Genomic DNA, 27,979 nt, shown 5'->3' with positions numbered 1-27,979 from the left:
ATTTTTAGCTCCTTCCATTTCTCTGGTATGAATCTGTCAAGGAATTCATCCCATAGACTCCAGTCTAATTATTATGGACCGATTTGTCATTCTGTAGAAAATATTCTGGGAAAACCACATGGATCATATGTGATGTCACTATCATATAAAATGTGGATTTGCAGAGCATGTCTTATATCACCGTTTCCCAGATTTTTCCTAAGACAGAACACTTCACAAATCCCAAAATTTTCATGGAACACCTGGGTTATTTTGTAATATATTAATAATTAATTATGGCATGATCATAAAGAGTATTAGTACACTTATGTATACAGCGTGACATGTTGACAAATATAAAATTACATTTAAATCAGTTATCAATCATGCACTAATAAAATCTTGTAGCATATTTTAGTTTCCTCAGGCCAACATCATTAAATTAATTTGTGCTGATTTTCATTGACATATCCCATTCTGATCACCAAAGATTTATAATATTATTATAAGTACTTACGAGTGAATGCAAACCTTTTCTCTCCTGTGTGCTGGTAGCTTTCCCCTTCTTTTGTACATCCTGGAGATCGCTTTGTAGGCTGGAGGTGGATGAATTACTATCTGTTGCATCACAAACACCTTCAATAAGAGATTTCTTAATACCAAAATTAAACAAAGTTCCTTGTCTCTTATTCATATTAAAATTTAAATCTGTAGGCCTATTACTTTTAAAAAATCACGGCACTATGGTTTTGAAACAAGTACTTTCACCGTACAATACGAACTTGAGAAAAAAGTATTCAGTATTACTAGATTTGAGAACCGGATACAGACTACCTTGATCTTCAATTTCAGTGGAAAAATTTTCTTCATACTTCCTTGCTGATTGGTCACTGACATTTGCAACACAGATGTTATTTCGTTCAGTTTTGAGAACATATCCTCTGTTCTCATTGTTGTTGTCGTCTGCCCACTGTTGCAATCGGCTTGCAGACAATTTTTATGACTGGTCATAAACAGCGGTATTCCCTTTCCCAAATTACTTCCATGTTTAAAAATACACGGCTTGGTCACTGACATCATGGAATACTTATTCACTTTCCAGGGAACACAAATTGGGAAACCCTGCCTTATATACAGATTATGTCATCAAGTGAAACATACAAGCCAGTAGCTTGTATGTTTCACTTGAAGAAAAGCCACAATGGCTTTTCTTTTCTTTTCTTTTTTTTTTTTTTTTTTTAATATATATATAAATTTTAATAATCTTATAAAGCCTTTCTGAATTGACCTGTACTCTGGAGATATGCTCATCTCATTTTCTGGCCGCAGGCTTCACTTTGTCAAACAGATGCCTTACTTAATTCTCTATTTTTTAAAAATTAATTCTATGTAGGTTTTAAAATTATATACTTATAAATATTCACTTGTGATTAATTGCATTAAAGAAACACTTATACCTCAATTTTAAAAGTATTTTAAACTTATTTACTCTTATTATTAATGCTCTTGGGATTTGTGTATATGAATATTAAATCGACTGTTGCTCTCTAAAGTTTCAAGTGAATACTGAAACATGCTCATCAGTCTGTCTTTCTTTAGAGTTATAATCACCATCCAAGGCCATCTCTATTTTCACTTGTGACAATGTTATCTCTTTTTCAGTATTATTCTTGTTATCTGTAGACCTCTATGGAATCAAAGCCTCAACATGAGAGGTCCCTTTGTAATCCAGCTTATCATATTATGCCTTCCATACATTCAAATTATCTGCACACACACCACACTCTCAGGCAATGCATTCCAATCATTCGCAACTCTCCACGCAAACAACCTGCTTCTTACACTCCTTACATAGGAGGAAGAGCAATGTGATAAAGACGTACAAGAAAGTACGTCTTTATCACATTGCTCTTCCTCCTATCAAATAGACTGTAAATTTCATCTTCTCAACCTTTCTTCATGCCCAACATTCCAGAGACCAGAAACTACCTAGGTCAAGTGCCTCTGGACCCTTTCCAATATCTCTTCATCCTTTTCAAAACTAGGTGACCAAATATGTGCACAGTAGTCCATATGTGGCCTGATCAAGGTCTTACAAAATGGAACCAGAATCTCCTTACTTCTACAAGTCAGTGTCCATGTTTCTGCCAGAATTAGTTGTGTTGCCCTGACTATTTTGGCAATGTGTCCTCTAAATTTTAGATTCTTATCCACTATTTTATTTACATTCACTTCAGTGCAAAAAAAACAAAAAAAAAACATCTGTGCTTATTCAAATACAAACCGAACATCTACATACTCCAAGCTTTTCTCTTCCTACACATTCAGGCTATCACTCCATGCATAATTTACTCTCTTCTCCTTAAGATGATAAAATTTGGCAAAAATCCTAGCATTTCTCCTGCTCCGTAATTTGTGCCTTTCACTTCATTTATATGCATCATTACTGTCACAATGTCCACATCTGCATCTACTTTATAGGTGGCATAATGCTCTCAATCATACCTCAAAACATGCATTTTGTACAAAGTCTCACCCTGCACATTTCAAAATCATTAAATCACATACTAAACCTACTTTACTAGTACATCTTGCACACAATTAATTACTGTCCTCATTCATTATCTCAGTATTCTCTGTTGCAGTTTCATTACTGACACTTCTTTAATCCTCAACATTCATACACCACTTGCTTCTTCTTTGCTCTTACACTGCTTCCTTCTCAAACTGATAAATTTCATGCTTCTTTAACCACTCTGACTCCTTTATACCATCTGTTTCAAGTATATCTCTAGGTCCAGGTTAGTGCTTTGATAGTTTAACAGAAATGAAGTACAGCATACAGGAATGAAATTAAAGGATAGCTAGAAAGTTATTATATCATAGTCACAAAAGAAATTCTGCTCCCTTAACCTGGTATTAGTAAGATGGGGTGTCACCAGTGGCGGCTGCTGAACTTTTAAGTGGGGGTGCTGCCTATACAAAATTAAAAAAAAAAAAAATCATTTTTTCCTAATTAGTAAACAATTTATTAATAAATAAATCTACAGATTTATTATTTTGTATAGGCAGCACCCCCACTTAAAATTTTACTGGCCGCCACTGGGTGTCACAAACCCCAAAGATTTTAAATTGACTATAACTGTGACACCCCACCTTACTAATGCCAGGATAAAAAAATCAGCTGTTTCTCCTTTCAGTTTGAGATGTATTCCAACTTTCTAGCATCTGAATGTTGGCCTATTAATAGACATACAGGAAGATTTGACAACTGCTCTTAAAAAATGACCTAAACTAAATAAATATGAACGTATGAATCTTCCCAACATATGGAAAGGTTTGCTGCAATAAGACCTTCCATAGAATAATCAAGGATACCCTTCCTATGAATTTAGGCTTTTAGTCTAATCGTTTTTGATTTTGCACTTTAGTTTTAGACTGTATCCCCATATTCTTATTAGACAGTGATGAACAACTGGAGTCATTACAACATTGCTTAATTTCTAGTTTTAAGAGAAACTTGTGCCATAGTCCTATACAATATATACACGAAAGCACAAGGTAAAAGTATTATTTATACTTTTACCTTATAAATAATAAATTCTACCTTGTAACAACTGTTTTTTAACTCACTGACAATGGGTCTGTTAATTTCCGACTGAAACATATGGCAGTATATTTAATAAATAATACTTTTACCTTGTGTTTTTGTGTGTGTGTATATATATATATATATATTGCATATACTGCTTAATTTCATTCCTCCATGCTGCTTCATTTCCATTAAACTGTCAATATAACCCTTCCATTTCATTCTTCCATTTGTTTTCTACAATCTGCATTTGTTCATCCATCCGCAAGCCTTTCCTTTTATTCAAATTTCTAGTCTATTATCCAAACATTTAATGATACCAAGCTATTTCCTCAAGTTCTCTCTAGCATAGATCATGCTTTCATTCTAATATGTTCATACCTACAAACCTGTCTATGCACTACACTAACAACCTATACAGATATCTCTGTGCACAAACATTATGCTTGTATAGTACAAGATATCTAAGTTAACATTATTAATATTCAAATATTTAAGAATATTAACATTTCCTTGTTATCAACAGCAAAAAACTGGACTGAATATGTATGTGTTATACTGGTTATTTTGGAAGGCTGTATAAAAGTTTCAAGTAATTTTTGACATTAAAATTTATTGCAACAGCTGGAAATACATAAATAATGTTTTTAGTAATTACAGGGAGAAAAAAGCATAAAAAGGACCCAATGATTTTTTTAAACATTCCAATGCATTCTCTATAAATACTTTCAAATTAAGCCAATACAATCTCAGATAATTTTCTTACTTAGTATTTCTTTCAGCAACATATATAATTTCTTTAAAACCATTCTTTAAATATTTTCAATACCATACAGTCACAATTCCTACAGATACAAACAAGAATTAAAGATGAAATAGAACACAATAACAGCAAACTGAATACAGCAATAAGGGTAGGATTTAAAAGCATTTAGAAAGTATGAAATAATTCTGTATTCATTACAGATATAATTTAAGTAAGGTGTTAAAAAGTGAAATGAATCATAAGCTTCAAAATTAACTGATACTTCATATACAGGAAATAAAAATCTGTATTTTTCAGTTTTACTCCCCCTTTCCCTCCCATTTTTTAAAAAAAAAATGTAATTGTATTTATAATGTAATTTAATTTATTGTAATTTATAATGCATTTATAATGTAATTTAAACATATCAAGTTAGCTAAGGCATGTCGATTTTGTTAGATATCCTTCTTTCTCTATAGTATGCAAATTGTGTGTGTGTGTGTGTCTGTTTCTGTGTGTGTGTGTGTGTGGGTTGTGCATATGCAATTAGAATATACAAATATTTTTAGACAATCTGTGATTCATGGTTTATTTAATGTAGACAAGTTTAAGATATACCATTCATCATGATATTGTATTTTAAACTGACTGACTTAAGCCTTTATGTGAGCTCTGAAATATTTTTCTAATATGCAGTAGATCTTATACTTCACCAAGACTTAAACTATATTCAACTAGTTTAAGTCATATTTAAAGATTTTATCTCTTAACTAGTGAGAGTACTTATACTTCTGCTTGCAATTATTGCACTTCTTGCAACTTGTTCAATTCTGCTAGTCGGAAGAAATGTTTCCCGCAACTGATTTTCACTCCACTCTAACAGTGAAATAAACAACTAACACAATCTTTATTTTCTCTCCTGACAATTTAATACCTTGTATTTTACATAATGAAATAAAAATCTTATGAAATAAGAATTAGATAAAAGACAATAGAGCAATTTTGTAAGTTAACATAAAAAATACCAAACAATCATTTTCATGCTAATTTGGTTATTGCAAAATAAGTTTTACATAGCACAACAAATTTAAGAGGTATAATGTATACATCATTGATGAGAAAAATAAGTACATTTAGATGACATGAAAAAAAAAAAGAAAAAAACAAAAGAAAGAAGAAAAAAAAAAAAAAAAGAGAGAGAGAAATAAGACGAGGCTCCAAAAGTTTGTTCACAGGAAATAATCATATAAAAAAATTGCCACTATATCATCTCTTAGGCACACCATTAATACCTCAAAGGCATGTATATATTTTCATTTTCTGACATGCAAGTAAAAATTATGTATTTTTAAAATAATAATAAAAAAAATTAACCTCATAAATTAAAAAAAATGTCAGGACTGGAGATATTCATCCTTTCAAGAGCCTCATCTTGAATAACAAGTGGTTGCAGTGTGTGGTGTTCACACTTTACCCCCCATTTCTGCCATGGCTACCCTCAACACTTGGAGTGAGGGTGGGGCGCAGGAGGGTTGCTTGTGTTGTGCAGATGCGCCTGCACCAGTGTGCTCTTCTGTAGATGATAGGCGAGTGGTGGCAAGACAAAATGACGATAACGAGCACCCTCAATCATCAGGGAATGATGGCATACAGATGTGTCTGCCCATCTGCGTAGCTGTTATGTCGAGCAAGCCATCCACTCAATGGGTAGATTAAAGCTGCAGCCTCTCGCAGGAGGCATTTTGAAGACTTCATACCCAGGGTGTCCACCCCTCATACAATACTGCCAAGTTTTCAAGATTTGTTGCCTCCTTAATTACAAAATCAACCTACAAAATGAGAATATATTTATTAGTATGTATGCACATGTAGCTGCAGGTTTGCAGCTACCAGCATCATTGCTCATGACCAGTAGTGCTACCTATGTATGTTTATATATTATATATACATATAATGAGTGTGTGTATATAAAACCATATATATGTAAAAATACAGAGGACACAGGGCTTGAAAAATATGCTTGTTTGCTCAACTAATAATTTAGTCCAGTTTAATTCATTTCACAAATTATGGAGAGTTATGGACTCTCCACAAATTATGGACTGTTAGAAATAATTATTTTAATTTACCGTCATTTTGACATTTATATTACGGTCATCACCTGGAGTATACACATACATAGAGACAAGCTATATTACATTTCACATAGTATGCTAAAGAGACAATGATTTGATCAATACTTATCTACTGGTCTGATCACTAGTGGGGAAAAAAAAAAAATAACTATATCAAAGCTATATTCTTGATAATGTTATTTTCGATCATTGAATATTATACAAGTAAATATATAAAATTGCGTTTAATTGGTCGGAGATACGTACAGAGATATAGCCTACTAGTTTCACTGACTTTACTGTTGGCTTCGTCTGGGCACACAAAAGGTAACAAAAACAGCTTAAAACAGAAATGAGCTAAAGCAGGGGTCGGCAACCGGCGACCCATAAAATGTTGACCATACTTACAGGGCAATGTGGCCCGTATGTTGAATTATTCAGTGATGTATTCGGTATGATGAATTAATCAGTTTTGCAAAGAAGATGGTAGTTGCATTGCGAACAAGCATTTTCTGCCATGAGTTTTGGAAAAAATAAATTTTCTTTTCGAATGACTGATGAACATTTGAATGCTTCGATTCAAATTTGCACCTCAGGTTATAAAGTGGATATAGATAACTTGGGTAAGGGAAAACAATCACAAAAGTCATATTAAGCAGGGAGACACATATTGTGATGCACAAACTATATTACTTTGCTTTTATGCGATAATAATTTTTCATTGAGTTTTATTTTCATGCTTGTTTCATATTTCGTACTTTAAATATTTCTGTATATTTCAAGATTGATATAATAAAAATTGATAACTTAAGTATTTTAACTCATTATTTTCTCTTAATTAAAAGCGTTCACCCCGATTATTAAAAATAAAAGTTGAATGTGGCCTGCAAGTCTGAAAAGGTTGCCGACCCCTGAGCTAAAGTGTCAGGTTAAGACATAACAGAATATTAAATATTATCAAAATCAAAATTCAAATGAAACGTTACATCAGATGCGTTCTGTAATTGGCTGCAAAGTTGAACTCCGATGTGTTGAGTGATCTTACGAGTGTTTTCCAGATGTCACCAAGGCCCATTCCTTGGTTTCTGTTAAAGCTGTCTCTTGAATGGATCACTACTGCAGCTTCTTTGATGTTACGGGTATGAAAGTCTTCTTCTAAGTACAGCATAGTACTTTTATCCCATTCAATGTTGTGATTGGTATTAGAAAAATGGAGAGCTAAACCGGAATTGTCTTCTCAGTTGTTGTTGTTCCCCGATGTGTTCTTTTTTTTTTTTTTTTACCTCTAAACTTCTAGATGTTTGTCGTATGTAATTCAAACTGCAAGAGCTGGGGATGTTGAATTCAAACTCAAATTACTTCAAATGGAATGGAAAATTTTATAAACAACTATCAGGTCTTGTGATGGGTAGTCCTCTATCTCCTCCATGTGCAGACTTATTTATGGAAAAGTTTACGAAAAAGACATCTTGTCACATATGGATCCAAAACCATCAGTATGGTGGAGATACGTTGATGACATTTTCATCATATGCAAACATAGTGAAACAGATCTATCTGATTTCCTAACTACAATAAACTCGTTTCATCGAAAAACCAAGTTTATCTTAGAACTCAAAAGGGAAAGAAAATTAGCATTTCTAGACACATTAATAACAAAGCAAACAAACAGGTGGCAATATTGATTTAAAGTTTTACTGCAAGCCGACCCACACTGGCCATTACCTGCATTTTTCTTCATCGCACCATATTTCATAAAAGTTGAGTACTATACATATGATGAAAAACAGTGCAGTTTGTATCATAAGAGATGACAAAGTTTTAAAAGAAGAATTAGATCTCATCTTCAAAACTTTAACAAACAATGGTTATCCGAAAAAATTGATAAATAAGATACAACTTTCTATAAACATTCTGGAGTATACAACAACCCCTGCTCTTGCAGTTTAAATTACATATAACAAACATCTAGAAGTTTAGATATAAGAAAAAAAAGAACACATCGGGGACGTCATCAACAACAGAGAAGACAATTCCGGTTTAGCTCTCCATTTTTCTAATACCAATCACAACTGAATGGGATAAAAGTACTATGCTGTACTTAGAAGAAGACTTTCATACCCGTAACACCAAAGAAGCTGCAGTAGTGATCTATTCAAGAGGCAGCCTTAACAGAAACCAAAAAAATGGTCACTGGTGACATCTGGAAACCACTCATAAAATCACTCAACACATCGGAGTTCAACTTTGCAGCCAATTACAGAATGCACCTGTATAACAATGACTGCTAACATACACGCTCCATGCGTCTGATGTAACATTTCATTTGAATTTTGATAATATTTAGCATTCGGTTATGTTTTAACCTGATACTTTAGCTTGTTTCTGTTTTAGGCTATTTTTGTTGCTTTTTGTGTGCCCAGACAAAGCCAACAGTAAAGTCGGCAAAACTAGTAGGCTATATATCTCTGTACATATCTCCGACCAATTAAACCCAGTTTTATATGTTTACTTGTATAAAGCTATATTCCGTTTATAACAACATCAGAGAAAAAATGTTTTCACATAGATAGTTTTATTACAGCAAAAGTGATGTCCTAATTTAACTTGAGAATTGTTATATTATATTTAAGATCCTGAATTACCTATAGTTCTGTTTATAATTAACTCTTAGGGAGAAGGGTTATGCGGGTAGAATATGTGCCTTTCATATTCTTGGGATTTTTAGAGCACCGTTATTGTTAAGATTAGAGTGGTTGATAAGAATTTCACAAGCCTCCTTAAATTTAAGTTCATACCACATTTTGGTGTGAGTAAACAACAGATGCTTTTCCAGTCAATTCTATGTAAAGTATTCAGGGCATGATCAGAAAGGCCAGCTTTACCATAGTTATTAAATTTAATGTGCAGTTTATGTTCCTTTTTTCCTGATAGGAATTGTGTGTCTTGTTTCCCCCATATAGGGCAAATTACAGGTGTAATGAATACGGTATACTCCAGGTGGGCCAGCGGAGGAACTGGATCCTTGGATGAAATGAGTAAGTTCTTTAATTTTGCAGGAGGTTTAAAGGTGGCTTTAGGGTTGTATTTCTGTAGTATTCTGTTTATTTTGTCTGATATCCCTTTAATGTATTGAATGGTTACAGTTTTATTGTAGTCTAGTTTATTTTTGTTTATAAGTGAGGTCGTTTATAAGTGAAGAATTTTGTTGACTTTTTTAGGAAGGTATTGCTGATAACTTTTAATTCATCTTTAATTGCTTGTTCATTAGAGCAAATCTTCAAAGCCCTGTTGTTTAGTGTGTTAATGATGTTAATGACACCTAGTTTTTGTGTTGGATTGTGGTAGGAGTTTATATATTGGCCAGTAAGTGTAAGTTTCTGGTAAACAGTGAAGGAAAGACTGCCAGAAGGAAGACATGTGAAAAGTGTATCTAGAAAAGGAAGTGTGTTCTGCTTTTCAATTGTGAATTGTATGAATGTAATTCTAACACAGTTGTAGTCTCCATAATTTGTCTGAAATGAATGCTGATCACCATGTAATGCTAAAGGAAAGGATAGTCCAGTTCAATATCAACTTCGTGTACATAATGCCAATTCTGTTTCATGTTTTAATTTTTTTATATGTTTACCTTACTGCATCTATTGAAAAATGATGGTCATTGCACATGCCTATTTTGTTGATTTCACTACTAATTTTTTCAAAATGAAATATGACCAATGAGAGGAGAGAATAGGCTCATAGCATTTAATCTTTGGAGAGCTCTTAGTTGTACTGCAAGGTAACCAATTTATTGCAATAAAGCAACATAAAATAGATAATACAGCAGAGAGCAGTAATTAGCTTATTTCTTATCCAATGTTGGAAAATGCAGAATATGACTATTAACAGTGGTTATTAAACCTTGGAAAGCTAAGAAAGAAGTATTTATTTTCCCAAAATATTTCCTTATATTCATTCTACCCTAAATGACTTTGATTGTTTTCTGAGTTGCTGCCATAAGACATCATTGGCCCTGTCTCTCTAACATTGTTTCAGAGCCAATCCGAATTCAGAAATGCGCTAACATAGGGTGTAAACTTAAGGGTAATTAAAAGAAACGCATGTATTAACCACAGTGAAAATTATTTAATTGTAAATATTTCATCCATCATCAGTACAGTAGTTTAAAACAATAATAGGAATAACATACAGTTATAGGGTGCATGATTACAATAGAATCTCATTAAATGTGCGTAACATGTTACAGAAGTAAAAAAAAAAAAAAAAAAAAATAAATATTTAACACAGGGGTGCTTAAGAGTCAAAGCTGTATAACTGAGAGGAGACCTCCACATAGCCTTTAAAGGAATGCGGAGAACCGACCAGGGCTTCTGACCTAATGTCCAATCCTCACCTTCTCGTGGTGCACCCTGTTGGGTATCTACTTTGATACTGAACGAACGAGGATGGGCTGGCAATTTGGGATTTAGCCGACCAAATTGTATTCTTATTGGTTAAACCAAAATAAAAAATGATGGTACAACATGACAAAATTTCATGCCGGCTGGGGCGTCGCCCGGTTAAACAAGGCCCCCGTTGTTTTCGCCAGGGAACCAGGGCGAACAGCGAAAAGTCAGCTACTGGAACAAATCTGAAAACAAACCCCAACTCAACATCACCAGAGTTAAAGATCGGTACTATCAACGTAAGAAGCCTGAATGGCAAAGAAATGGAGCTAGCTGAGGAATTAGATAAGTACCAGATCGACATAATAGGGGTGACTGAAACAAAAAAGACCAAAACTGGTGAGATCTTTCTGAGCAATAAATACAAAATGTTATATTCAGGCAATAACAATCAAGGAAAAGAAGGAGTAGCCATAGTATTCAACACAAAATACGAGGCTAATCTTCTTGAATGGCAGTCAGTCTCAAGTAGAGTAATGTGGGCAAATATGAGAATGGGGAACTGGACAATGAGACTTATTTGTGCCTATGGTCCCACAGAAGGTTCTACTAAGGTAGAAGTGGAGGAATTTTTTGAGGCTTTAGAAAAAGCAACTGACACAATGAAAAAGGAAAAGTTGGTCCTTGTTGGGGATCTAAATAGTAGAGTAGGAAATGATTGTGAGACATACAAAAATATTTTGGGAAAATTTGGAGAAAAGAGCAAAGCTAATAATAATGGCAAATATCTGTTGGATTTCTGCTCAGGACACGGACTGGTTATTACTAACACAATGTTCCAACATAAAAATGTGCACAAATTCACATGGAGAGAAGAGGCTAGGAATAAGAAAAGTCTCATTGACTATGTTATTGTTGATAGTGATGTTTTCTCCCTGGTGCAGGACACTAGAGTGTACAGAGGATTTGAAATTGGAAGTGATCACTATTTAGTCTTGAGCAGGATAAAATTGAATTTCATATTGAAAAGAATAACATGTAAGAAAGTTTTAAAGCAAATAAAAGTTGAGCAGCTCTCAGATGTGAACTGTAGACTAAAATACAGAAAGATTATTGAAAAGAAAATGAAAGAGTTTGAGAACAGGAATCAAACCTTGGAGATTCAGTGGCAAACTCTGAAGAAAACATTGACTGATTCTGCCAGAGAGGCACGTGGTGAGGTTGTCTGCAAGGATAAAAAAATCAGAACTCCCTGATGGACACAGGAAGTTAAAGAGGCAGTGAAGGAAAAGAAGAAAGCATATCAAAAGGTCCTGGCAAATAAGTCAACTTTTAGTCTTACAGAATACAGAGACAAATGTAAGAAAGCTAAACAGTGTGTAAAACTAGCTAAACAAAAGTCATGGGAGGACTTTGGCAAGAATATAGAAAATAAATATCAAGAAGGTGGCAAAATATTCTGGAGGTTGTTGAAGAAGCTTAGGAATGGAGGAAAGAGTGCTGTAAAAGGAATTAGAGATGATAGAGGTGACATGAAAACAGGAGAAAAAGATATCCTTGAAGTATGGAGTAATTACTTTGAAAAACTGCTAAATGAAACAAGCAGTGATGACAGCATAGTGATAAAAAACACTGACCAGGCATGCAATCAGGAATACATATCCATACTTGAAGTAGAAAAAGCCATCAAAGGCTTGAAATGTGGAAAGGCAGCAGGAGTAGATGATATTCGACCAGAAATGCTGAAGTATGGTGGTATAAGAGTCTTACAGTGGCTGCACTGCATAGTTCAGAAAGCCTGGACAGAGGGACGAATTCCCAATGATTGGAGTAGAGCTCTCATAGTACCCATATATAAAAAGGGAAATAAAACTGAATGTGAGAATTACAGAGGTATTTCCCTACTGAGTGTTCCTGGCAAGATCTATGCAAGTATACTTGAGAAACGGTTGAGAAGAATTGTGGAAGAAAAGCTTGGTGAAGAACAAGCTGGATTCAGGCCAAATAGAGGCTGTCAGGATCAGATCTTCACTTTACGACAAATAGTCGAGAAAGCATGGGAATATAACAAAGATCTGTATTTAAGTTTTGTCGATTTGGAAAAGGCATATGACAAGGTGCCAAGAGAGAAGCTATTCAATACGCTGCAGTTATATGGTGTCAATGGGGCATTATATCAAGCAATACTTAGTCTTTATTTGAGTTGTGAGTCAGCAGTTAGAATTGAAGGAAGTACAGGAAGATGGTTTAATGTTAAATCTGGTGTGAGACAAGGATGTACATTATCCCCTCTGTTATTCATTATCTATATGGATCACATTATGAAGGAATGTGGTATTAAACCTGATATCAAAATTGGAGATGTTAATGTCAGCTCTTTGCTTTATGCGGATGATGTTATACTTCTAAATAAATCCGCTACAAGTCTGCAAGATTCTCTGACTAAATTGAATAGCTGTTGTAATAGATATGGTATGAAGGTCAGCAATAAAAAGACAAAGACAATGAAAATAGGCAGAATCATTGAAAATGTCAACTGTGTTGTGAATGGAGAACCTGTGGAACAAGTAAAACATTTCAGCTACTTAGGCATGATTTTTACTGAAGATGGTAAATTAAATATAGAAATAGACAACAGAATCAGCAAAGCTGGTATGGTGGGAAGTCAATTGAATAAATTCATATGGAATAAGATAGAGAAATTAGTAGGAACACTAAATTAGCTGTATACAAGACAGTGTTCAAACCAGTTTTAACTTATGGATCTGAGAGCTGGGTCAGAAGTAAAACACTTGACCAAAGACTAGAGACCGCAGATATGAGAGTCCTGAGAAAGATTATAGGCATGAACAGATGGCATCAATGGCAATATCATATTAAAAATGAGGATATTAGGAAAGAACTTGACATTGTCAGCATCCAGGAATGCGTTAGCAGAGCTAATCTCAGATGGTATGGTCACTTAAATAGAATGGGAGAGGAAAGATTAGCAAAACAAGTGTTCTCTGCCAGGTTGGCAGGAAAACGACCCAGAGGAAGACCAAGATATAGGTGGATTGATACGGTACAAAGTGCCTTAGACGATAGAAATATAAGATCTGATAATGTTGGAGTCTTGAAAAGTAACAGACTGATTTGGAGGAAAATTGTAGATAGGAAGTTAGTAATGATGTAATTTTTTCATGTAGTACTGTCATATCCTGTACACCCCTTGAGGGTACATGGCAGGAAATTGATGATGATGATGATGATAATGTTGGAGTCTTGACAAGTAACAGACTTATTTGGAGGAAAATTGTAGATAGGAAGTTAGTAATGATGTAATTTTTTCATGTAGTACTGTCATAACATGTACACCCCTTGAGGGTACATGGCAGGAATTTGATGATGATGATGATGATATTTAACACAATTTTGTATGGCAATTTCCCATACTTTAGGAATAGTAAGAACGTCATTGTGGTTTAAGTTTGGTCTGTGTAGTAGGGCTTCAGAACTTTCTTTGTTCAGGTTTATATAAAGATCTATGTAAAAGTTTAGATTTTTCTCAATAGATCTTATGGTTTGGATTTTTAATTCCGTGTTGAGAGAGGCCAGATTTCTGCAGTTTAAAAAGATGAATGTGGTCTTGATGTTCCGAGATGCGTTTCTGAACAGACTTGCCTGTCTGTCCAAAGTAAGACAATTTGCATGAGCATGGAATCTCATAAACGCCAGGCAACATCAAAGGTGAAAGTTTTTGTCCTTAGGAGAAGGTAACAAGTTGTAAATTTGGTTGATAGGTTTGTAAGTAGTGGCAAAATTGTATTTCTTCATAATTTTAGAAAGACGTTCGGAGATGCCTTTGACGTAAGGTATGGGAATCCTATGGACTTCTTCCTGTCTAGTTTGATGTGTGGAGAAGTGACTGATGCTTTTTTTTAATCGTTTTAGGATTATATCCATTTAGAATGGCTATATTTTTGATTACTTCTAATTCCTGGTTTAAAGATTCTTCAGAGGAGCAGAATTTTGCTCTGGAAAGATCACACAAATATAATTACCAGCTTCAACACTGGTAATTATACAGAGTAAAAATTAGCCATAGCATTAATGTAAGCATATAAACTGTTTAGATATCATATTTAGATCTTTATATAAACGTGAACGTTTATACAAAGGAAGTTCTGAAGCCCTACTACACAGACCAAACTTAAACCGCAACGACATTCTTACTATTTCTAAAGTATGGGAAATTGTCATACAAAATTGTGTTAAATAATTTTTTTATATATATATTTTTTAACTTCTGTAACATGTTACGAATGTTTAATGAGATTCTATTGTAATCATGCGCCCTAACTGTATGTTATTCCTATTATTGCTTAAACTACTGTACTGATGATGTCCTAAGATACTAAGGATGAAATATTTACAATTAAATAATTTTCACTGTGGTTAATATGTGTGTTTCTTTTAATTATGATCGCACCACAGGTTTCGTTATTTAAAAAACTTAAGGGTGTTTTTTTTTTTAATTGAATGTTTATGATACTGATTATTTTCAATATTTATTTACATTAGCAGAGAAGAAATTGTTTTTTTTTACCCCATAAAATTGATTTAAGGCAAGTGTTACAGGTTAAAACAGTGAAAAATAGTATCATTAATAAAAAAATAAATAATAATAAATGGTTTTGTATCATTTATACAATGCATGACGTTTTTCTTCGTGGAATGATAAACACTAACATAAGAATAGTTAACATACCCTGTATAACTACCAGCTTCAACACTGGTAATTATACAGAGTAAAAATTAGCCATAGCATTAACGTAAGCATATAAACTGACCAAATCCAGGATTAAACACATGATTGTGATATATCAGGTGACAATGATGGAGTATACCCATTTGATTAGGGAAATATCTGCTTCATTCGTGAGCAAGCACAAATTTTTCAAGTCCAGTATATACGTGAATGTATATATTATACAGATAAATAGAAATTATCACATAATGTGTGTGTGTGTGTGTGTGTGTGTGTATGTGTGTATATATATATATAATACTTTCTAAAACTTTTATTTATAATCATATATAAATTGTTTATTATAATTTCAAAACTATGCTATTACTTTATAAATTCCAAAGCCATTTAACATCATATCTATATAAAATATACATAAATCTCATTCTTACAAAGAATCTTATTCTTTAATATTGCAAGTTATTCTTGAAGTAAAAATTTCTAGAATGGAATAAGCTGACTAACCATAATTAAAATACTCTCAATCATATCCCCTCCCATGCAAGATCTCTGCAAATGGCATTCCCTCACTCCATCTTCATAACTATATTTCAGATACCTGAAATGATTCAGTTACCTCAGTTAATCGCCTCTGACTGCCCTCCTCCCATTCAAGATATCCTCGTTCCATGAAAACCAGGAAATCAGATCTGTGTACACCAATTCATATACAGTCATACAGAACTGAACCATAATCTCTTTGCTTAATAAAAAGGTAATGGGTCTATTTTATAATACATTGCTAAGTTCACACATGGAGAGAGACCTGAAGTGTAGGTGTCACACTGTTAGGACACAACAATCCAATTATGTCCTCACAATCCTAGCAATGTAATGCAATGACCCCTACACTTCAGGTATCTGTTTGCCACAACTCCTAGATCTCCCATTTCTTCCACTTCCTTCAAAAACTTTCCCACTAATTAACTGTAGACTCTGCAGTCCATTCTGTGACAGATCCCAAATTTCAAACTTTGCTCTTCGCAACACTGAAAGCCAGTTCCACTCATTTGCTGGACTCACAATCTACTGAGATCCTTCTGTAAGGTCACAACATTAGCACTACTCCTAATTCTCTGTAATTTCAATAATTGCAAACAACTTTTGCACATCTCCAGTTAAACCTGTTCCAACATTATTAGCATGCAAGTTAAGCAATAATGATCTTAAAACAGATCCCTGTGACTTTTTTCTTCTGGAATGCCTCCTATGCACAACATGCTGATGCCCGTTTAACAGCCAATCATCTATTCAGCTTACTAATCTCTTAATCTATTATCTAAGTTCATGCATTCCAGTTTAGTGTTACTGATTTCATGTGGCATATCTCAGGATTCAGCAGCAGAGAGAGAGAGTGCTTTGGAAATGGGAGAATACTGATTTGTGGATACCAGTAGTATGTTAGAGGGAGTTGTTTACCTGGTACCATAATTGTGTGTGTGAATGCCAGTTGAAAGCAGGTGAGTGGAGAGAGAAACAGAACTGCTGAGAAAGGAAAAGGAAGGCATGAAGACTGAGTAGAGGAGGAAGAATTAACAGATTAGAAGGCTAACGAGGTTAGTGTGAAACTAATGTGAAAAAAGAATGAGAGCAGGTGTGAGAGAACAAAGAGGAGAATGTGAGAGACAGGAGAAGAGAGAAAATTGGAGAAAGTTGAGAGAGTGTAGAAGTGAGAGAGAGAGAGAGAGAGAGAGAGAAAGAGAGAGATTGGAAATAGAAAGAGTAAGGGATCTCAGTGAGAAAAAGGAATGAATTTGTTTGGAGTGTCCTGTATGGAGATTCAATGATTCAGGGTGAGCAAAGTAGAGTGCAAGATGAGGAATGCTTGCTAGATAAAATGAGTGAAGCAGAGTGGAGGAGAAGAGAAGTAATAATGAATGAGATGATAATAAAAATGTGTAGGAAGAGAGGTCTGGAATATGTGGATGTATGGAATACATTTAAGGAGAGAAGAGAGCAGTACACAGTGTGTGTGTTAAGGAATAAGACAATTAATATTATATCAAAAAAGGAACTATATTTGGAATTGTCAATTACACAGATTCAAAATAATCTCCCTCCAACTCCACACAATGTTTACATCTGTCATACAGGTGTTCAAGGGCATGATGGAAGTCCTGAATTGGAACCTACTTCGGTGGTCACACCATGTTGGATGTCCTCAATGTTACTTAAGCGCTCCTCTTTCAAGGCACCACATCTTTGGGAAGAGAAAAAGTCTGCAGAAGCCAAATCTGGTGAATAGATGAAATGTTTGATCACACAGATTGATTTTGAAGCCAGAAACTGCTTCACAGGCAGTGCACAATGTGCAGGCATGTTGTTCCAATTGTTGTTCTGGAACAGTTCTTTCCTGACACATTGCATACTGGCTTACAGATTTTGCATTGATGCTAAATAATACTGACCATTCAATGTGGTTCTCAGGAATAATTTCATGATGGATAATTTCATGCTCCAGGGACACACTTTTTCCCCTCTTTAAATGTTAAAAACTAGCAGAATACCTGTGCACAGTGCAGACAGTCATTGTCATAAACGTTTTTTAGCTCTTGGTACACTCCTGTAGCAGGTTTTCCTAATTTACAGTAAATTTTTTCACAGATCTTTGCTCCATGATGCAACTTCTGACATGCTCCACTCACATACTCTTACTTCAATGGCAGCCACACAAAAACTGCTGCATCACCTGACTTGAAAGTTGCACCTGTGATTACAACACACTCAAGTAGTCAAAACTAAAAATACATTTGCTACTTTTATTCCAAGAGCTGTCCTGTAAAAAAATCAATCTCATTACTTAATGGGTACCATTGTGTCTGTGTATTTTTTGAATGTGCTGAAGCAAGGAAACTAGAATCACAAGGGAAAAGTAACAGGAGAGCCTCATTTGGGAATAGTGGACTAAGAAGAAATGAGAGAATGTACACTACATTGCAAAGCCAGGTGGAGTATGCAGGGATTAATAATAGTTATAAGAATACTAGTAATGCAGTGGTATATCTGTATACAAATACTAGGTGCATTAATAATAAAGAGAATGAGTTTGCAGCAAAGAATGACTCAGTCTCTCCAAAGATTGTTGGTATCAATGAAACATGATACCAAGAGGATGTTCTAACAGGGATAGAAATCTAAGGATATAGCATATTTTGGCAGGATAGTGAAGATAAATGTGGTGGAGTGTTACTCATAATAAGAGATGTGCCTCCATAGCGCCCTTCGATTGGAATAGGCCTAAGTTCGATTCTCGTCACGACGGGAGGAATCTTTATCTGGACGATTTCAATCGAAGGTAGCAGGGTTTTTTCTCCCAGAATCTCGGGTTTTTCATCCCGCATACAGACAAATCGGCCATTCAGAACACACACAATTTACAGACAAAAAATACTAGTTGTTGTGGTGGTGGGCAGTAGATGGCGTTAATGGAGATGATTCGTAGTAGAGGTTTGGTATAGTGGTTGAGACAGTTGTAGGTGTCCTCCCGCGATGAATCTTTGGACTCCTTGGAGGTATCAGGAATAATAATAATAATAATAATAATAATAAGAGATGAACTGTGATCTTTCAGGGTGGAGAATCACAGTGAAAATAACACTAATGGCTTTGAAAGTATATGGTGAGATAGATGAGAAGATGTTTAGGCAAAATAGTTTGGTACTGATTGTTATGGGAGACCTCAACTACAGCAATATAAGTTGCACAGAAGAGGCAGTATATGGTGGAGGGAACATACTTGCCCCCAGTTGGTGATAATGTAGTTCTCATTTGGAGGATGAATAGGCACGTAGAAGTATCAAGACAGAAGGAATTTATGTAGGATTATAAGAGGCAAGCAACTATCATAGGCTTACAAACCAAGCTAACAGCAGTACAGTGGATGAAAGAATTTAAAGAAAGAGAGATCATTAGTGCATGGGAGATACCTAAGAAAAAATTGCTGACAGCAATGGCATAATTAGCATAAAAGAGAGAGGTGGAGAACAGTTTCATGAGGCATATAAGGCTCAGGTTACAAAGGTAACTAGCATAGTAAGGAAAGAAAAATCATAATATGGAAGAAGACTAGTGATATGATCCAAGGAGAATCCCAAGGAGTAGCTATGTGGTGAATAAGAAGGAAAAAGACTGAATGGATTACCTTGCTAGATGGAGATTAGACTTGACACCCAGATGACATAGTTGAGCTATTTAATAATCACTTTATTTGAGTGTTCCATCCTGGTATAGCAGGCTTTATTCCTAGAGGGTTATGAAGTGCTAGAAGTGAATGAAGGGGATGTATTCTGAATATTTAGTACAATAAATATCAGTAAGGCAGGTGATAAGATGGAATTTAGCCACATGTTTTTAGGGAATGTGCTGTGGAACTCTGTGCCATTAATCTGGTTTTTTAATGAAAGTCTTGCTACAGGGTGGTGGTTGAATGGAGGTATCAAACTATTGGTGAATCTGTATTTGTGAAGATTTTGGGAAAAACTTGTATACAGAATTGGACAGATGAGGACAATATTATTTATACAGGTCAAAATAAATTTGTTAAGGAGCACTCTTTGTTTTAGTAATCTGGTTATCATTTGCAACAGAGTAAAGAATAGCAGATGATGATAAGGCATACACTGTCATTTTGGATTTTGCAAAGGCATTTGGACAGGATACCACATGATAATTTGATTTTCAAGTTACAGTGAGGTCTCTTTTTATGCGGTAGATACATTCCACAGAAAACTGCATATAAAAAATCGCCAAAAAAGACCTAACTTATGTAGAAACATTAGGGATATGTTCCATAATTTTCTAAAACCGCATAAAACTGAAGCAATGAATTAAAATAAACCTAAAATCGCATAAAAAAGTTTATAAAAATTCAGGAAAATAAGAATGCCTAAGTTTGTTTTAAAGCTTTATTCATTTAATTTTTAATGAAAAGGAACAATTTTTTAAATATTTTTTCATCAGAATTATCGTCGCTATTAGATAATATTCGGCAACATTTGCAAACTGGTGGGAAATAACTTTCATTACCAGAAGAGATAGTCAGCGCATCAGATCTGTATAATAAAGGCAATGGGTCTTCACAAACAGAATTAGCTTTACCCTTGTTCTGTGCTGATTTTTTTCTTCTGACAATGTAATCAGTGATTAAACTTTGCGATGATGATTTTACTATTTTTATACAGCTCGCAATATCCAGTTCCTCAGCTCACGTTGGAATTTAAAGGCTCGTTCAGAATTTGTGTCATTAACAAGAAAATGATTTTCCAATTTATTGCACAGTTCAAGACCTTCTCGAATTATATTTGCACTGAGGGGGACAGGATTTTCTTCTGCTTCACTATCGTTTTCTGGATCTTTGACGATATCTAAAGTTAATCGATATCCAATAATATCATCGTCACTTAAAGCATTATTCACAAGCAGTTCGTCTACATCTTTCTGGCTAAATGTATCAAAACTTTCTTCACCAATTTCATGTGCCAAAGTAATGATTTATGCTGATAATGTAGATGTTTGAATGGTTGCACTGTTTGCAACACATCCAGGCCAAGCTGCTTTCCAGCAGGCATATAAAGTTTGTGGTCTTATTTCAGCGATAGCAGATGCAACATGATTTAAACAGTCCAAAATAGAAAAATTTTTCCAAACGTCAGTTACTGTTAATGATTCATTTTCTAGTTTATTCAATATAAATTGAAAAGTGTGCTTAATGTAATATTTTTTAAAAGTAGCAATTATGCTTCATATATGTTTCCACTTTTGGTACAAAGCAATTATAGAACCATTCAGTAAATACAGCAGTTGTTATGCAGGCCTATTAGCCATCGTGGTGTTAGAGATCGATTTACTTGGAGAGGTTTCAACATTCGATCCCATGATGCCTTGCCACAAAGTAACAACTTACTTGATCTTTGCTTGTTTTAAACCCACTTGCTTTTTTCTCAGACTTTGAGATGTAAGTTTGACTAGACATTTTCTTCCAAAACAATCCTGTTTTGTCAGTGTTAAACACTTGATTGGGAGAATATCCACCATCTTAAATAATTTTGGCTAACTTCAATTGAAAATTTTTGACTTTTTCTTCATCTGCTGCTGCAATCTCGCCTGTAATCTTCAAGTTATGAAGTGCATTCCTTTTTAAAAACCTGGTTAGCCATCCTTTGCTAGCCGAAAATTCTTTATCAGCCTGGGAAGCGGAAGTAGATGCAAGTAGAGGCTCCAATTGCTTCATCTGTTCATAAAACAGAAGAGCTTTTTGTTTAATTAAATAACCACTTATAGGAATAATTCTTCTTTGAGTTAATTCTTCAATCCAAATTACGAGCGCTCGTTCCGTTTTTTGTCTAATAAAGCATCTCTTGAGTACGATGGTAATTCGGCACTTAGTTTTGTGCCAGAAATGATAGATTTTCTTATTGCAACTTCATTTTTTATAATTGCTCTTATAGTAGATTCGCCTAAATTAAAATGTTTACCAATTGCTGTAGATCCCTCTCCTTTTGCTAGGTGATCTAAAATTGCAGTTTTCATTTCCAAAGAAATTGCTTTTCTTTGGTGCTTTTTTTTCTCCATTGGGCCAAATTAAATCTTTAAAATAAAAATTAGCAAAATTTAGACTTACGATAATGAAAAGACAAACACTTACTAACATGCAAAATTAAACTTCACTGACACTCACTGCTTACACATCACTCACGTTACGCCAGAATGTGCTGCAACACACTGTTCATTATGTACAATGGTACATAAGTTTCAAAGTTATGCACCGCATAACTTCAAAACCACATAAAAAGAGACCCCCCACACACAAATGCACAATACATAGATGCCAGTTTAGTAGATTAGATCAGTAACTGGCTTTCTGATTAACCATATGTGGAGAAGCAGAATCAGGGAGTAGGTTAGTTACAAGTGGATTCACACAGTTCAGTACTGGGACCATTATTTTTCAATTGTTATGTCAATGATATTGTCAGAGGAATAAATGGAGATGTTTAGTTGTTTGCAGATGATGTGAAGCTTGTGAGGGTTATTAGTAACAGTGCTGATGTTTTGGCTCTTCAAGAAGATTTGAATAAGCTGGAAAGGTGGGTAAACAAATGATGATTTCAGTTTAATGCAGCTAAATGTAAGATTTTAAAATTTGGGATCCACAGATGTGCTCCTTCATACTCAGTTGGTGGAGTTATGCTGGAAGAAGTGGAGGGAGCAAGGGATCTTGGGGTGACTGCAGATAGAAATTTGAAATTTAAAGGACATATTGTAAAGGCTGTGAAGACATCTCAGAGAATTGCTAGAATGTTGAGGAGGAGGACACTGACCATGAGAGATAAAAGTCCCACTTTGATCAGACCACATCTGGATTTTTATGCTCAGATCTGGTCACCAGGATTTGAAGGGGATGGAGTAACCTTGGAGAGGATAACAAAGATGGACAACAAAAATGATATCAGGACTGCAGAGTGTTGATTATGAGGACAGACTGAGGGCATGCAGATAATTGAGTTTGGTGAATAGAAGATATGACTGTGTTGTGTCGCTCTCTATGTTGAATCGCTCTCTTCTCTTTTTCGTCTGTTCCTGGTTTCCTGAGCGGAGAGCTGAGTAGCTGTGGAAAGCTTGCCGCCATGCGTAGCAAGAATTTCCCCTTGCTATACGTGCCACGTGGATCAAAGCTGCAGCTATAATGCAACCAGAGTTCTAGAAGAAAGGGCCGCTGGTGAACTAACACCAGTGTACAAGTCAGTGAAAGAGTGTTTCTTTTCGAGAAAAACAAAAGAATAGTGGAGACGCCATTGAAGAAAATACAGTGAGGAGATCCGAGAATCCAGATAAGAAGGTCCTAAATCTACCAGATAAAGCAAGAACGGTAAGCTGAAACCCATTTGTATTAAGTTAGAGTAACCAGAGAGGAAAGAGAAACTGAATGTTGAGAAAACAGCCAAATTCCATGTAGTGTTTAAAGAACTGTCTGCATTTGGACATTTTGTCTACATCTAAGGAATAAGAGGCATCCTAGGCTTGAGCCGAACAGGAAACCGAGAATTTGGACTGTTTGTATCGAAAGAAGGAAACTAATGTTATTATGTTAAAATTTAATTTGAATGCTAGCTAAAATTCTGGGGGGGGGGAGTTGGAAACATAAGAAGGAATATTATCTCATGAAATCTATGCCAGAATTGTGGAATAAGCCTGTATATATATGTATTTTATGTGTGTGATAGTAATGGGTAATTTAGTATAAATTAACAGAGTCTAAGAATAGATATATAAGGAAGTGTAAGATTTTGTCAGTATAAGAAATTATAGTGTGGAATTTTTTTGATGTGTTAATTTAAGAAAAGGGAGGGAACTCAGACTCTTTTAGAATTGAAGGTTTAACTAAAATGTATCTCTATGTTTGTGTCAAAATAAATGTATTTCTTATGTGTAAATCAAATGAGTTTGTCATGTTTCTGTGGATTGAATTACCACTTGAAAAATCATGAACCATGTATTAGAGGGAAATCCATTAGTAACTAAAGAAACAGGACCATGACTGCAAACTTCATGATCCCAGCATTTATCTTTCTTAGTGATCTAGGATAGTATATCAGAATTCAATTGCTGGCTGGCGCAGTCATAAAATAATATAAATTTGTCGACAAACAAAATAACTGATAAGTACATAGCATAAGATAAAAGAAAAAGGATAAAAAGATAGTATAAAGATAAGTAAAATAACAAACCACTAAGAACAAAGAAGAAGAAAAAAGTTATAACAACTGACACATTTAAGCTGTTGAAGGGTTATTACTGGATTAAAATTAGAGAGATTTTTCATATGATAGAACAAAGGGAAGAAGCAATGACAAAGGGGCCATCCCTGGAAATTGCAAAAGGAAGTACTAAGTAAAAAGGGGAAGAAACAAGTTTTCTGCATGGATAGGAGAATGGAAAGCATTGCTTTATAGGGTGGTAAAGGTGCAAACAGCAGATGATTTTAAGGATTTGGATTGACAAAGTTGTTATTTGGGAAATAACAACTTACCCATTCATGAGGACCTCTAAAATCTACCACTTATTCACTTAAGTCTGTGACCCGATCTGAAAAAATCAGCAACCAGATACATATTCTTCTCAAACTGAATGGAACTGCTTACTTCAACAATAAAAAATGGACACCTCATTACAGACTCAACAGTAAAGGCCTCTGGCTTTGATCTGCGCAGACAGCAATGGAGCACACTCAACCACCTGAGGACAGAGACCATGCCAGATGTGCTACCATGATACAAGTGGGGCCTGTTTTAATCCCCCAACATGTGACTGTGGTGCTGATCAACAGACAGTCAATCATATTATTCAGGACTGCCCACTGCAGAGTTTTCTGGGCACACTGATGGACCTGTTACAGGCTACCCTGGATGCAATCCAATGGATTAGCGACAATTTGAACTTTAATTTGTGATTTTTAGCATATAGTTTTAGTATATATATTTACTTTTTCTATTTTTATCTTTCTATTTGAACAAACTCAACCCATACAAAACGTATGTATGTATGCATCTGTTATCTTGTACATAAGTAGATTACTAAAACACAACTTCCTTTCAACAGATTCATGCAGTTCATAGAGACTACTGGTTAGTCTCTATGAACTGCATGTTCATAGAGACTAACCAGTAGTCTCTATGAACTGCATGACTAATTCTAGATCCTTCCCCCCCATCCCCAAACTCTTCAACACCTTAAACACAATTCCAGGCAAACAGACTGGTTTATAATTCATAGCCTCAATCATATCTGACCACAACCTAGTGTCTCCTCCCCCATGCAATAACACTTACACAGTCACACCCACACAAGAGTAGTCTGGCATTATAACAGTGCCAAATGGGAAAGCCTCCGAGACTACTATACTTCATTCCCATGGTTGGACTATTGTTTCCGATCTTCCCATCCAAACATATGCTTCGAACGTATCACCAAAGTAATCCTCACTGGCATGAAAACATACATTCCTCACACTTCTCTGAACTGCTATCCCCTACCTAAACCATGGTTCTCCAAAAGATGTGCCAAGGCTATACAAATGAAAAATCAGGCATACCACAACTGACTCAAATCAAGAACTCCATCCTCCTTCAATTCCTATACTGAAGCCTGAAACAGATGCAAGAAAATTATCAATTCTTTGAAAACAGAATTTGAATGGGCAAAAAGCAGGAAACTTGTAGCCTGTCCAAACAGCAGCCATGCCTTTTGGTCTCTTGCGAAAGCAAAACTTTTGCCCTACACTATTCCCACCCCTATCATACCCAGATGGCTCAATTGCAACATCACCCACAGAAAAAGCTAATCTCCCTTCTTCACACTTTGCCTTCAATGCACGCATAACTGACAATGGCAAACACCCCCAGTCATTCCAACTGCCTAACATACAATGCCTTCAGTATCCTTATGCTAGAAAGAGATCATAAACCTGTTGTGTAAATTAGACACAGAAAAGGCCCATGACCCTGATGGCATTCCTCCAATTGTCCTGAAAGTCTATGCAGCAGAACTGACTCCTATCTATGCCGTCTGTACGTACTATCTTACTCCACTGGTATATATATATATATCCCAAGGCCTGGAAACTGGCCTATATTCAACCCATTCTTAAAAAGGGTGACAAATCGCTGTCATCTAACTACTGCCCTATCTCACTCACCTCAGTCCTATCTAAAGTGATGGAGAAAACCATCAATTCTCAACTCCTACTCTACCTTGAAAGTACCCAGCTATTAAGCAACCACCAGTATGGATTCTGTTGATGCCGATCAACAGGCGATCTGCTCTCATATATCACACATCTTGGACAAATGTCATGGAGAAATTTGGTGAATCCCAAATGGTTGCACTTGATATCTCTAAAGCTTTTGACTGGGTCTGACACAAAGGCTTACTAAGCAAACTCCCATCATTTGGACTGTTCTCAGGACTTCAGCAGACAGATTGTCAGCTTTCTGTCTGGATGCACACTGTGTGATGGTAGATGGCTCTCTACCCCTCTCGTCATCCAACTAATGTGCGGTCCCATAAGGTTCAGTTCTCACTGACCCTCTTCCTTCTGTATATCAATGACCTACTTCAGTTGATTGATCTCCAACCCAATACACAGTTTTGCAGATGACAGAACATTGCACTCCTCCCTTTCATTTGATAAACCATACTCTGAACAATTCATTTCAAACCACAGAACATCAACCACAACTTCCCTCAATTCTGACCTCCAAGCCATCCTCCAGTGGAGCTTAGATAACCTCATCAATGCTAGTAAAACCCAGTTCTGTCTTATTTCTCACAAAAAAAGAACCATTTCCCCCAATATTATTTTTGATAACACTCAAATTCCCAGACAAGATGAGATTTCTCTTCTTGGAATTACCTTGACATCAGGCCTCTCCTGGCATAAACACATCACAACCATTGCATCCTCGGTTTCCAAAAAACTAGGATTTCTCTTTTGCTCAAGATGTTACTTCACCTCTAAACAGCTGTTCACTTTATACAAATCACAAATCCGCCCAGTTATCGAATACTGTTCTTGCATTTGGAGTGGGGTTTCTAAAAGTTCCCTCAAAATGCTTGACTCAATACAGAGGAGAGCAATTAGACTGATAAATGACCCATCTCTTACCAACTCACTCCCCTCACTTTCACATAGGCATTTAGTCTCTGCAATTTGTATATTCTATAAATATTTCTATGGAAAATGTTCATCTGAAATAACATCAATAATTCCCCCACTCTGTATAGGCCCATTGGAACATGTACAGCTGCCATCCAACATCCTTTCACAGTACACCTTGAAACCTACAGAACGTTTCTTTTCCTCCTCCTTCATCCCAGTTACTGCTGTACTGTGGAACAGTCTTCCCCCGATGTATTTATCAAGGAATACAATATACAGGCTTCTAAATCGAATGTCAACAAGTTTCTCCTTTCCCAACCCACTACCCATATATGGTACTAAAGTACTATAGGTTGATCAGCCAACCTCTCGTATATGGGCCCAACATAAAAAAAAAAAAAAAAAAAAAAATCACACTTTTTATAAAGTAGAACAATTTTATTCTCTTTCTACTCTTCTGTGACTCACTTTATTGTAAAACTCTTATTAACAAGATATGTCAGGGCTGCATTAACTCCAAGGAACATTTCCCTAACATCTTTATTAACATCAAATTTATTATAGTGCTTAGGTGTTTAACTGGCAGAAGATTGGTTCACTAGTTGGTATGAGTTGTATGTGGCATAGGCAACTGAGATGATATTTTGCTGTCTAAGGTATAAGCAGTAAACAAAATAAAATAAATAAGTAAAAAAAAAAGTTAACTACTAAATAAA

The 27,979-nt window shown here is 35.3% G+C and overlaps 1 protein-coding gene across 1 annotated transcript in view; it reads right to left on the bottom strand.

Moving 5' to 3' along the window:
* Nucleotides 1-4,165: 4,165 nt before the first annotated feature.
* nonC (serine/threonine-protein kinase Smg1) overlaps nt 4,166-27,979 on the bottom strand; it is a 1,124,353-nt gene continuing 1,100,539 nt past the window's right edge. The window contains exon 71 of the mRNA XM_090398044.1: nt 4,166-6,145. Coding sequence (XP_090254170.1) covers nt 6,068-6,145 — 78 coding nt within the window. The 3' untranslated portion in view covers nt 4,166-6,067. The remainder of the gene's footprint in view (nt 6,146-27,979) is intronic.

The sequence above is a fragment of the Typopeltis vanoorti genome, chromosome 9, assembly GCF_054136105.1.
Source record: "Typopeltis vanoorti isolate ZY-2024b chromosome 9, IOZ_Tvanoo_1.0, whole genome shotgun sequence".
Lineage (NCBI taxonomy): Eukaryota > Metazoa > Arthropoda > Arachnida > Uropygi > Thelyphonidae > Typopeltis > Typopeltis vanoorti.
Note: the sequence above shows the minus strand (reverse complement) of the source record. Positions and strands in the feature narration are given on the sequence as shown.